Source organism: Carcharodon carcharias, chromosome 1, assembly GCF_017639515.1.
Source record: "Carcharodon carcharias isolate sCarCar2 chromosome 1, sCarCar2.pri, whole genome shotgun sequence".
NCBI classification, from domain to species: Eukaryota; Metazoa; Chordata; class Chondrichthyes; order Lamniformes; family Lamnidae; genus Carcharodon; species Carcharodon carcharias.
This window is the reverse complement of record NC_054467.1, coordinates 218,550,586-218,564,153: the sequence shown is the minus strand read 5'-3', so window position 1 is coordinate 218,564,153 and position 13,568 is coordinate 218,550,586. Positions and strand designations below refer to the sequence as shown.

At 42.2% G+C, this 13,568-nt stretch overlaps 1 protein-coding gene across 3 annotated transcripts in view; it reads left to right on the top strand.

The window, feature by feature from the left end:
- Positions 1–13,568, top strand: part of c1h18orf54 (chromosome 1 C18orf54 homolog) — a 61,271-nt gene that overhangs the window by 23,102 nt on the left and 24,601 nt on the right. For 2 of the 3 annotated variants that reach the window (XM_041191828.1, XM_041191837.1), the window contains 2 exons: positions 7,775–7,880; positions 12,803–12,943. In XM_041191828.1, the coding sequence (XP_041047762.1) occupies positions 7,775–7,880; positions 12,803–12,943 (247 nt within the window). The remainder of the gene's footprint in view (positions 1–7,774; positions 7,881–12,802; positions 12,944–13,568) is intronic. The other variant, XR_005943544.1, reaches the window with a different exon arrangement.

Here is a 13,568-nt window from a genome sequence, read left to right as displayed (position 1 = left end):
CTGAGGGAGGACAGTACGTGGTAATCAGCAGGAGATTTCCTTGTCCATGTTTGGCTTGGTGCCATGAGACGTCATCGTGTCTGGCGTTGATGTTGAGGACTTCCAGGGCAACTCCCTCCTGACTGTATACCACTTTGCCGCCACCTCTGCTGGGCCTGTCCTGTCGGTGGGACAGACATACCCAGGGATGTTGATAGTGGTGTCTGGGACATCATCTATAAGATATGATTCTGTGATTATGACTGTGTCAGGCTGTTGCTTGACTAGTCTGTGAGACAGCCATCTCAGTTTTGGCACTAGCCCCCAGATGTTAGTAAGAAGAATTTTGCAGGGTTGAAACGGCTGAGTTTGCTGCCTGTTGTTTCCATTGCCTAGGTCGATGTCGGGTGGTCCACCCGGTTTCATTCCTTTGAAATTTTTTAGCGGTTTCACACAACTGAGTGGCTTGCTAAGCCATTTCAGGGGGCATTAAAGAGTCAACCACATTGCTGTGGGTCTCACGTCACATGTAGGCCAGACCAGGTGAGAACGGCATATTTCCTTCCCTAAAGGACATTAGTGAACCAGATGGGTTTTTATGACAATCGACAGTGGTTTCATGGTAATTCCAGATTTTTATTGAATTTAAGTTCCGCTATCTGCAGTTACTCTGGCTCTCTAGATTGCTAGTCCAGCGACAATACCACTACGCCACCACCTCTCCATAATGGCTCCCTTTGGTGTTGGAGTTAATGTACGTGTATAGTGATGATCTGAAGAGAACTGCCACATTTTGTAGAAATCAGAAACTTTTAAAGCCTCTTATGGTGTGCATCACCTAATGTAGCACTGAACCATAAAGACTGCCCTCCTTTTCTAATTTAGTTGATCTCAGCTAGAGCACAGGTACGGATGTTCCAAGGTGGACAAAAATCTGAGAGAGCTCTTGCTCCTGATTACTTTCTAGTAATTTCTGTTGGAAGAGTTGGAAAGGAAACCTACAAATGCTGGAATCTTAAAAAGAGAGCAAAATGCTGGCAAAGCAAAGCAGATCTTTCAGCATCTGAAAAGTGGAAGGAGCAGCTTATAATTTTGTTTGAAATTATTCATCAGAAGTAAAAATAGGACAGGTGCTTTATGGTCTTTTTTTTGGCAGCCTTCTGACTCATGAAATATTGGTCTACACAATGGTGGTCAACTTTGTTAAGCATCGCCTGGTGTGGCTCAGGAGCCCCACCCTGACTTGGCAGTCTCTGCCACATTTACTGCAGAGGAAGACATTAGGCTGAGAAGGTGCACGATTTGCTGGCTCCTGTTTTTTCTGGGCCCTCTTCTCGGCCAGCTGAGCTTTGCATTTATCTGTACCTCTTCCAATATCTTCCAGTCAGCAGCCAGCGGTCCTGGCTGTCAGCAGCTGTCTCCCAGTTGCCTGTGTCAATGTCCACCATCTTCATATCACGCTTGGAGGTGTCTTTGTAGCCGGGGTACAGACTTCCAGCAGATCATAACCTAGTGACAAATTCATCGTACAGAAAGCCTTTGAGTGCAGACTGTTGTCCATCCTATGAGCATGGCCGAGCCAACGCAGATATCATTGGCTTAGCAATGAGTGTATTCTGATGGAATTAGCACACTCCAGCACTTCTGAGTTGGTGACCTTGTCCTATCAAGGATACGTCTGAGACAATTAAAGTGGAAACTTTTCAGTCTTTTCTCCTGTCTAGCATATGTTGTCCAGGTCTCTACTGTAGGGGAGTGCATGGGGGAGTGGACTACGGATGCATTCCTTGTAGACTCGCAGTTTGGTATTCTCAGTCAGGATGAGATTGTTCCACATTCTCCTACTCGGCTTGATTTCAGCATCAAGTGACACATTGTGGTGATTGTGGAGGTTAGATATGTGAAGCTATTAACAATCTCTAGCATCACATTGTTAATGCTGATTGGCTGTAAGACAACGTCCTGGAACATGACATTTATCTTCCTGATGTATATGTTCAAACCAAACCCTTAACAGGCATGAGAGACAGTCTGTCTATTTGCCACCAAAAGTGTTCCTTAGTATGGAATACTAGTGTGGCATTGTCAGTATAGAGGAACTCTCTGGGAACTTGGCGCAATTTTTCTTGGATCTCAGGTGGGCAAGGCTGAACAACTTTTTCAGTTCTGATATGCAAGCAGACACCTTCTGTAGATGAACTGAAGGCATGTGACAGCAGCAAAGAGAAGAATATGCCAAAGAGTGCTGGCACCAGAACGCAACCCTATTTGACCCCGCTGCAGATCTCAAGCAGTTCTGATGTTGCTCCGACATCGCTGACCTTACCTATCATGTTGTCCTGGAAAGAGGAGATCACTCTGAGCAACTTTGGGCAACCAATTTTCTCCAGCAGCTTAAACAGGCCACCTCTGCTCACATGGTCGAATGCCTTGGTGAGAATGGTGAAGGCAATATATGTTGGTCTCCTTTGTTCACAGCATTTCCCTTGCAGCAGCCAGACTGTAAAGGTCATGTCAGTTGTAGATACGGTTCTGAAACTACACTGGGATTCAGGATAGAAATGTCCAGCCAAGATCTGCAGTCTGGCATGGACAACACAGGGAAATACTTTTTCCGCGATGCTCAGCAGGGAGATGCTTCGATGGTGTCACAGCTTCTGTGGTCACCCTTGTGGTTGTACAGGGTCACCACCTTTGCATCATGACTATCTTGCTTTTTAGGGCTGATCAAAGCATGAGGAGATGGGAGAACAGGTGATGATAATGCTTCAGATGTGCAGAACACCCATATAAAATTGAGGCTACTCAATGTAATTGGCTGAAAGCAGACCTTTTGTAAAGCAGGATTGAGAGAGAAATTGGTGGTTAAAAAACAAAAAGCAACATAAAAAGAATTTAAAAAGACAAAAGGTGACACAATGGAAAGGTAGCTTGACTATATGCAAATGTACCAAACTGACAGGAAATGGAGAAATAAGTACATTCTAAAGTTGAGATACAGATCAGGCATGATCTACTTGACTGGCAGGACAGGCTTAAGGGGCTGAAGGGTTTCTCCTATTTTTATGAAGTTAAAGGCAGAAATTGAAGATCTGAATTAAAGCAAGTTGAAGAGATAGTTGAAGAGAATTATGCTGTGTGTGGATCCAGCCCCCCACCCCCCCCCCCACCTGAAGGGAACACTGGCTGCCCTGCCACCATTTAACAGCCAATTGACCATTGATTGGCTGGTGGTGAGATTTCCACCTCTCACTAGTCTCTGAGAGCTTCTGGCCAATTGGAGGCCAGCAGCTGTCCGGCACTTTAGGCCAGGAGGAGGCGTGTGGCGATAGATCAGAGCTGGTAAGTGTTTGGAGTCTTCCCAGGTGCCAAGCTGGCAGGACCTGATTAGAAGGGTTGGATGGCTGGGGTTTGAGAGGCCATGACAGGAGCCCTCTGATGGTCACAGGTGGCCTGTTAAAGAGGGCCTGCTGTGCCCGCCACTTGCCAGGTGGCCACTTGGCGTGGGCCTCTTCCCACCTCCAGTTAAATGCCGGCTACAGGAGGGTGAGGCAATTAAGTGGGCATTAATCGCCCACCTAAGGGCCTCGATTAACCCACTGGCAGGCGGGCTGTCTGATGCCACCTTAAATAATTGCAGTGGGATTAGGGGTGGACAGATTGGCAGTGGGCAGGTCATCTGTTGGATTTAATGTGCCGCCCCACCTTCAAATCCTTTGCCGGAGGAGCATTTAATCTTGTCCACTGTTCCTGACGTTTTGTACTTCCTCACTCAGTTTTCTGAAGCTGGTCAGATGTCAAAGGTGAAAGTTCGAGGTGGCAATAGGAGGGTAAATTGAAATAATGAGCCACATGGAAGTAAGGAATCATGCATACAGCACAGAAATGTTCAATGCCATACAAAAGCAAAATACTGCGGATACTGGCAATTTGGAAAAAAAATACAGAAGATGCTAGAAACACTCAACAGGTCTGGCAGCATCTGTGGAGAGAGAAACAGAGTTAACATTTCGAGTCTGTGACCTTTCATCACACCTGGGAAAAGTTAGAAATGTAATAGATTTTAAGTGAGTGAAAGTGGGGAGGTTGGGAAGAAAAACAGGAGGGTAGTTGTTAGGAAATAGATATGGTTTAAGTAAGCTATATTGGTATTTGTAGGTGTTAGGAATGAGTTTTAACTTTAAAGTCTAAGTTTGATTTGTATTTCTGTATCTATATGCTAAAGGTCAAATTGCATTTTAGTTTCACTTTAAAAAGGTGCTTGCATTGTAATGAGGCTTCATGACTGTTGCAGCTAAGGTAAACAAACAAGAGTGGAAGAATTGGGTTGTTGCCTTGCAACAGAGGCCCAGAGAGGCAGGCCCCAGACAAACACAGAGAAACTAAAGAAACTGCAGTTTTAAGTTCAGTTTGAAGTCAAGACCCCAGAGAGACTTGACACTAGGAGAGGGAGCTGCAGATTTCCCAAAAGAACTAAAAGATTCCAAGGCCAAAGAAGTGAGATGGAAACAGAGGAAAGTCCCAAGCAGACCTTCTAGCCACAGGAAGGACAGGAACCTGGAAAATGTCTGTTAAGTGAAGTTAAGAGTGAGGGGCAAAGAAAGGCTCCAAGCTTCAAGTTTGAAGCTTCAAGCTTAGAGATAAAGGCTTGAGAAGAGGCAAGAAGGTCCAAAGAAACAACTAAAGATCTGTAATTCTTTGCTAGGGCATGTGACGCAGTGGTTTACTGTTGATGGCTGAGTTGGTGAGAGAGGTGCGTGGAAGACAGTTTGAATGCATGTGGTGACCCAGGGAAGAGGAACATCGGAAGGAAAGTTCGAAACTCTGGAGGTGAACTCTTGCAGAAGGCTTCTGAGAGAAAGCGTTGGTTTGGGAGAAGATTCCAAGATGAGTTCTTGGAGAGTGGAAACCCTTGTGTGAAAGATGGGGTGCAGTGAAACCGGTTGACTCACCGTGGGACAAGTGCCTGGGTGGAGTTGAGAGATCCATAACTTCTGGTTGAGGTGGCATCTGTCACTTGGTTTCAGAGTGTGGTGTGTCTGACCACAGGCTGCCTATTGGCAAATGGACTGTGTACTTACTGTGGACATTAGAGCATAAGATAGCTTTTATAATTTGTGTTATCCTTACAAATCTGTACATATATCTGTAAAGGTTGTGGGTAAGGGAGTAATGTAATATAGTTCATCTTGTTTAATAAATGTTTTATTCTTTTGTTAAAAGTTCATCAGCTGACTGTGTTTGCCTGTCTGTGTGGGGCCTGCCTCTCTGGGCCTCTGTTGCGAGGCAATAGCCCAATTCTTCCACCCCTGTTTGTTTACCTTAGCTGCAACAATAGTGAAGCCTCATTACAATGCAAGCACAGGTGAGGGGCAGGAGGTTTAGGGGGGATGTGAGGAAAAACTTTTTTACCCAGAGGGTGGTGACAGTCTGGAATGCGCTGCCTGGGAAGGTGGTGGAGGTGGGTTGCCTCACATCCTTTAAAAAGTACCTGGATGAGCACTTGGCACATCATAACATTCAAGGCTATGGGGCAAGTGCTGCTAAATGGGATTAGATAGGTAGGTCAGTCAGGTGTTTCTCACGTGTCGGTGCAGACTTGATGGGCCGAAGGGCCTCTTCTGCACTGTGTGATTCTGTGACTCCTGTGACTCTGTTCAGTAGTTACTCTCCACGTCTCTAAACAAACAAATAAAAGTTAGGGTCTATCAAGCTGGGCTCCAGTCTGGGATCAGGCTTGTCCGGGGGTAACCACAGCTAGGACCATTACATAGGTCTGTGATAGGGAAGAAGAGAGTCAATGATAAAGGAACATTTTCATGATGTAAGGCCGAAGGGAGTGGCAATGGAACAGGTAGAGATAAAAGATGTAAATGGCAGAATCCTGAATAGCTATCATCCAAAAGCAAAGCCAAGGGGAAAAAAAGAAATAAGAGGAAAAACAAACAAAGAAAAATGAAACAAAATAGAGGGGGAGGTTATGATTAAAATTGTTGAACTAATTGTTGACTCTAGAAGGCTGTAAAATGCCCAGTCGAAAGATGAAGTACGGTCCCTTGAGCTTAGGTTGAGCTTCATTGGAACACTGCAGCAGGCCAAGGACAGAAAGGCCAGAGTAGGAGCAAGCTAGAGAATTAAAGTGACAAGCGTCAGCCAGCTTGGGTTCACATCAACAAACTGAACCTGGGTGTTCTGCAAAGCAGACTCTCTGTTTGCGTTTGATTACCCCATTGTAGTGGAGACCACATTGTGAGCAGTGAATATGGTATGCTAAATTGAAAGTAGTACGAGTAATCTGCTGTTTCCCTTGGATGGTGGGAAAAGAGGAGATAAAAAGACAGCTGTCGCATCTCCTGCGTTTGCATGCTAAGGTGTGGTAGAAAAGAGAGGGGCTATTGGAGATGGACCAGGGTGTCGCAGATAAAATGGTCCCTTCAGAGCGCTGAGAGGAGAGGGCAGGGAAGTTGAGTTTGGTGGTTTCATTTCAAGAAAAAGGAAAGCATACTGGAAGTGCTGGATAAAAGCTTACATTGTTAAACAGATGTGATGCAGGCAGAGAAACTGGGAAAATGGAATTATGTCCTTACACGAAGTGGGTTGAGAGGCAGTTGCCAAGGTAACCATGGGGATCAGTGGGCTTATGGTGACTATTCATTGGTAGCCAATCCCCAGAAATTAAGATAAGAAATCATAGAGTGGTTGCAGCACGGAAGGAGGCCATTCAGCCCATTGTGTCTGTGCTGGCCCTCTGCAAGAGCTGTTCACCCAATGCCACTGCCCCACCTTTGTCTGTGTTCCTGAATAAAATTTTCCTTCTCCGATAATGATCCAATTCCCAAGTCGAGGAGAAAGGGGAAGAGTCAGAGATGGACCATGTGAAGGTGAGAGAAGGGAAGAAATTAGAAGCAAAATGAATGAACTTTTCCAGCTCAGGACGAGAGCAGGGATCAGAACACCTCTATTCAGTCTGCATGTGTGACCATGAGCTTCCAGTCATCTCTGTGATACTCCATCTTGCTCCCACTCTGACCTGCCTGACTTTGACTTGCCACAGTGTTCCACTGAAATTCAATGCAGCCTCAGGAAGCAGCACCTTACCTTTCAACTGGGCACTTTACAGCTTTCTGGACTCAACGTTGATGCAACAATTTTAGATCATAACTCTGCCCCCATTTTGTTTAAATTTTCTTTTGCCAGTTAGTTTTTTTTGTTTCCCTCTTATTTCCTTTGCTTTCAGACAGCAGCTAGTCAGGGACCATGCCATCAGATCTTTTCTAAACACATCTTTTTATCTTTTTACCTGTCCCATTACCACTTTCTTTAGCCTTACATCATGAAACCTTTTGTCATTGAATCTCACCCGCCATCTACCCTATCACAGACCTTTCCTTTTGTTCTTATTCCCACCCTCCTCCCTTTGACTCACCTGGTAGTTATTACATTTCTAACTGTTCCCAGTTCTGACAAATGGTCACAGACCTGAAATGTTAACTGTGTTTCTCTCACCACAGGTGCTGCCAGACCTGTTGAGTTTTTCCGGCATTTTCTGTTTTTGCTCGATAACATGGTTACCCCAGTCTGTGTTTGTTTTGCCTGAATGCAGGCACCTGCTGGAAAGCATGAACGCCATGAAATTTGCTGTCCAGGGTTTCACAAATAAGAGAGCTGCTCTCGCTCACAGACTCCATGTCAGCAAGATTCCGTGCCTTTGATGGGGAACATCTGTGATCTGGTTTTCAGTGATAAGTGAGACTGTTGAATTCCTCTGTAACCCTTTTTCTTGTTGCTTATGTAGCAAATCACCAGTGCCTGTGGGCAACAGTGGAGAAGATTGTTTTGAAGCTTCAAATCCTGCTCCGATTGATAGCTCGCATCAGGATTTTTTAAATACAGGCCATCAGGTTAGTGTAGAGAGAGGGTTAGACTGGTTATTGTTTCTCATTCAATAGAGTGGGACAATCTTATTTTATTTTGTTTGTGTGTATATTTATGTTGTGCTCATCAAAGTGAAGGATGTCGATCCTGGGAAGTCGAATGCTTTCTTGCTTTGGCATCATATTAAGCACTCTCAGCTCCAGGATATCATGGTTAAGTACAGAATAAAGCCTTCTCTGCTTCAAATGTTCCCTGAGCCACAACATCAGAAGAGTACTTCCTACCATACCAGTTCGTCGTTTTTCTATTTCCTTCACCAGTGAGTGAAATTGCCAATTAATGTTAAATTAGGACCTATATTGTGCTGTGGGCTTGTGCCCACTGACAGCTAAACAAACACTTTCAGTTCATTTCAAATACGACTGTTAAAACAAATAGAGATGGGGAAACCACAGTACTGGCTGGGGAATCTTGAACCCAGGGACACAGCCTCAGGGTGAGGAATCGATCATTTAGGACTGAGATGAGGAGAAATTTCTTCACTCAGATGTTTGTGAATCCTAGGAAATATCTATACCAATGGGTTATGGATGTTCCATTGTTGAGTATATTCAACACAGATTGATAGATTTTTGATTCTCAAAATCAAGGGATAAAGGGAGGTAGCAGATCAGTTGTGGTTGTATTGAATGGTGAGCAGGTTTGAGGGGCCATTTGGTCTATTCCTGCTTTCTATTATGTTCTTAAAAGATATTGGAAAAGAATGCAAAGTTGTATATCAGGCAGTGAATAATAAGATAGCAGGGGTGAAGGCACTTATTTTCGAAGAGGGGCTGATGGAAATTTGGAAGGGAGGCAGTGCCTGAGGGAAGGAAACCATTTATTATATCAGTGTGCGTGAGTCAGGTGCTCAGTTGTTTAGTAGGAATGGGGTTGCAGGAACAGGTGATGGGTCTCATGGTCTAGTTAAACACAGAGGGCATGGGGAAAATTGAGAAGAGAGAGGAACTAGAGGAAAGGTTGAAAGAGATGTTTAAAATTATATAACTAGTGTCACCTCCTGACTACAATAAGAAAAAGCAAGTGAGTTTTGACTTAAAGGACAAAGGAAAGTCATGGAGAAGCAGTATTTGATTTTGGTCTGGGCCTGTTTTTTGGGAGAGAGGAGTTTATGATGGGCAGTTGCACTATCATTTTGGTTCAGGATGATCCTAGCGGGATCTGTGGTTTTGACACACGAGTGTGAGCCCCTGTGGAACTCGCTCTCTGTTGACTGATGTCTAAGTCTGTTTTGCTCCAGGTATGCTCACATTTGCATTCCTTAGACTTAAAGGAGCAAAAATGTTTACCATTCCAAGAGCAATGGCAAGAATGTGAAACATTGAAGGTGAAGATGGAGTGTTTGAGTAGATCAACAACTGCAGAGATATTATAGTGAATGAAAGGTCAAGGGCTAGAATAGTTGGTAGTTTGAAAATGTGATTGTAAGTGGCTTGAGGGGGAGTTTATTCCCTGGAGTAGATGTAGAAGGCGGGATTTTTTTATTCAGGGTTAGCATGATAATTGAATCAGAGATTACAACCTGATTTGAAATGAAATTGGATTAATATTTGAAAAAGAATATTAAAACAAAATATGGAGAAGGCGCCGTGTCTAACCAAAGAAGTACTACTTTGAGTTTGTTCTGGGTGATGTGGAGCAAATTGGAAATCTGAATATAGCACGATATTTGAAAAATAATTACTGCAATATAGATTCAGTGTAACAATAGAAAATGAAAAAGATGTGTCAATGATGCAATAGCTTATTTGGAAAAAGCAAATTCTAGCGAGACAAAAAGAATCTTGTCTTGAATAAATGGAAATAAGATTTGGCAAACAGAACCATAGATAAGTATTGGGAAATATTTAAACAGGAGATTGTCAGCATAAATTTCAGTGAAGGAAACGAAGAGAATGTTAAAAGCTGAAGTTCCATGAATGAAAATGAAGTTTGGATCAAATTTGAAATTTTAAAAAAAAGCTTAATTGGAAGGTAAAAATGAAAGTTAAAATAAATGTCAACAATATGTCGTAAAACTATAAGAAAGATGAGGTGTGCAAGATAAAATAAACAAAACAAACTAATAAGAAGGCTTTTTATTAGGCCCATCGGTAGTAAAGAGGGACAGCTGAGATGGAGATACGACTGCTAAGAGATGAGTTAAACAAACTTGCAGTGGTGAATGAGGAAATGGAAGCGATAAAGATAGAGAAATATGTTGCCTCCATTTCAGAGGAGTGGGCAATTAGGACTGTTGAACCACCACTAGACTGAATGCAGAATGGCTAGTGGAGGTTCTTATTGAAAGAAACATTATGTTAAAGAGTTGACCAGTCTTAAGGTAGTTGAATTACTAAGAGATGTTGTTTTACTTCTGAAGATCTTGAAAGATCCTAAGGAATAATGGATGCTGTGATTATAACTTTGAAAAAGAAAGTTAAAGGGCTCCCACAAAGGAAGATGGAGTAAGTCCTAAAACTTTAGGTTGGTTACTCGTTCTTACAGTTGTTGGTTAGACTCTTGAGTTCATGATACTGATGAATTGATTAAGCACTTGCAGTTATCAGGATGGATAGGTCCTATTGACCAACCTTTACAGAATTCTTCAAAATAAGTGACAGGATAATTCAATGAAATGCAATAGATGGGAACATAAACATTTTCAAATATTTTTGATAAACTACCTCTACCACAAGAGACACTCTGTTTAAAAAAAAGTGGCAAATGGAATTAAGCATAATGTAACCATAATAGGTGACTACATAGCAGAAAGCAAAATGGCAATAGAAGGGAGTTTCTCAAAAGTGGTGTTCCTCCGGTATCTCCTTTCTATAAATAATCTGGATTGAGAAAGGAAAGAACTTATATAGTTTTTAAACACCCTCAGCATCTTTCAAAATACTTCATGGCCAAATGTCAACTGTAGCTTAGTTGATAGCACTCCTTCCACCAATCAAAGTTTCACATTCAAGTCACAAGTACAAACGTCAAGGCTGACACTCCAGTGCAGTGCTGAGAGGGAGCTACACTGTCAGATGGATGCAAAAAATCCTGTGACACTATTTGGAAGATGAACAGAGGAGTTACCCCTTATCTCCTGGCCTATTTTTATTCCTCAATCAATATCACAAAAACAGATTATCTTGGTCATATCACATTGCTTTTTAAACAACTGTGTAGGTAGATGTCATAGCCAATGTACACACAGCCAGGTTACACAAACAACTCATAGGATAAATGATTGCTTCATCTCTTTTGATAATGCTGCTTAAGGGTGGATGTTGTCCAGGACCCCAGGTCTGCACACTCCGCTATAAATAATGTCATGGTGTCTGCACTGTCAGGAGCAGTGCTGCGTTTGGTGCAACATTAACCTGGGGTCCCATTTTCCTATTCAGATAAAATAAAATAGCCTCATGGTACTATTTGGAAAAGTGCTAAGGAGTTCTCTCATTATCCTGGTCAACATTTATTCCTCAATTAATATCATGAAAACATGTGAACTATTTATTCATCACATTGCTGTTTTGTGGACCTTTGCTACATGCAAAGTTGCTGCTGTGTTTGCTTACGCAACAATTGTATCTACGCTTTATCAGGATGTTCCAAAATGGATTACTGGTAACGTGAAAGTTACCATATAAATGTCAGTTCTTTCCTTCCATGTCCACTTGAATAGGAACTGGGGGGTGGAGGAGGCGATGGGAGGGGCTTGCTTTCACTGTTCATTTGCATCGCTCTTGGGGCGAAAAGGATCAAAGGGTATGGGGAGAAAGTAAGAGCAGGCTATTGAGTTGGATGATCTTCCATGATCATAATGAATGGCGGAGCAGGCTTGAAGGGCCGAATGGCCTACTCCTGCCTCTAGTTTCTAAGTTTCCAAAAGTGTCCCTCTGAGAATGTAGTTCTCCAGTCTGACACTTCAGTGCAATACTAAAGTACTGGAATGCTATTTGAACCTAAAGACTTGTTTCAACTGAACTGTAAATGCCACTCATCTGCTCAACTTGCTGATATATCTCTACCCTCCTCCTATTTTCATAATCCTTATCGTAATGTAGTATATCCCCAGTAAGTTTTAATATTGTTTCCTGAATTCCTAAGTCAATTGTGTCAGTTTGGTTATTCTGGTTTCACTCTCACCTAAGTAAGGATATTGTGGGCCCAAATATTATTTCAGTACTTTAGTATATTAGCTAGTCTCTCACTGCTGTGCAATTCTAGATTAACTTGAAGAGAAAAGATTGTCCATTTAGAAATGTGAAGGAATAACATACGAGTAATAACCAGAATAATTAAAGTTGTTAGAAGAAATGTCTAGGCTGGGGGTAATTAAAACATGGAATTCTCTGTCACATGCAGTTGTTGAATTTGAGCCCTGAAGTCTTTTATATAAGGAAATTAGATAGTTGCTGAGGATAAAATGATGATCAGGAATGGAGAGCAAGCAGGAAAGTGAGTATGAACAGGTTACATAACTGGGGGATAGGTAATGAACGTAATGGCTTGATTTTCTGTGACAATTGGGGAACAAATTAGATTGAAAACGGACGTAGTGGTAACTCTCCTGGCAAATGGATCTATTGTCTGACTGATTCTCAATATCCAGAAGGCAGTGTGACATATAACCATTTATTTTAAAAAAAGAATTGAATATGTAAACTTTGAAGTCACAAAATGAAAGGAAAACCTGAATGCTGTAAATGTCGAATAAAAACTGGCAATGCACAGCAGGTCAGGCAGCATCTGAAAGAGGAAGACAGGTTAACATTTTTTTTAGGTGGGATCTTGGCTTTCTTTTACAGATGCAAGCGTTGTCAGTGTTTTCTTTTGAAATACAAAGCAGATAAACCTTTCCTTTCCTTTGAGGTTTTCCGTTCAGTGCTTTGTTTATTTTTGATTTTAGAGGAATCCTTCTGGTTTATCAGGAATTTCTGGAGGAAAGCACCATGGACCAGTTGAAGCGTTGAAACAGATGCTGTTCAGTTTACAAACGGTGCAGCAGAGTTTTGATGACGAATGTGCAGAAGAACCTGAGATTAGAAAGGTAAAAGCAAAAACCTCCTTGAATTTCTAGTTTAAGGGTAGTATTACAGTGTAGTTACAGACTTGATCAAATCAATACTTCCCAAGCTGTTCTAGTTGAAGGATTGCTTTTCAAACGGATTGGTTAGTAATCACCAACCTCCACAACCCCCACCCTCCAATCTAAACTGAAATACTAACAGCACTGTGGGTGTATCTCCACTACATGGACTGCAGTGGTTTAAGAAGGTGGCTTACCACCACCACTGCTAGAATTATTAGGGATCGACAATTACTTTCAGCCTTGCCAGTGGTACATATCCAAACCAGTGATAAAGGATAAGTGTGACATCACTAATATTTTTTTCTTTTGTTACCACTAATATTTTTTTTTATTCTGGTACCACTAATATTTTAGTGCATGTCAACTCAACTGCCAATAATTTTGTTGAAGATTGCCTGTTAATGGCATACATACCCAATCAGTTCATAGATCACACTAGCGAAAACAGCTATTGGTCAAATTAGTATTAACAGCAGCCACACCATATTTAGATGTTAACGAGCTCAAAACAGGAAAGTGAGTGTGAAGAGGTTTCATAACTGGGGGAATGGGTGGTGGACGTAATGACTTAATTTTTTGTGAC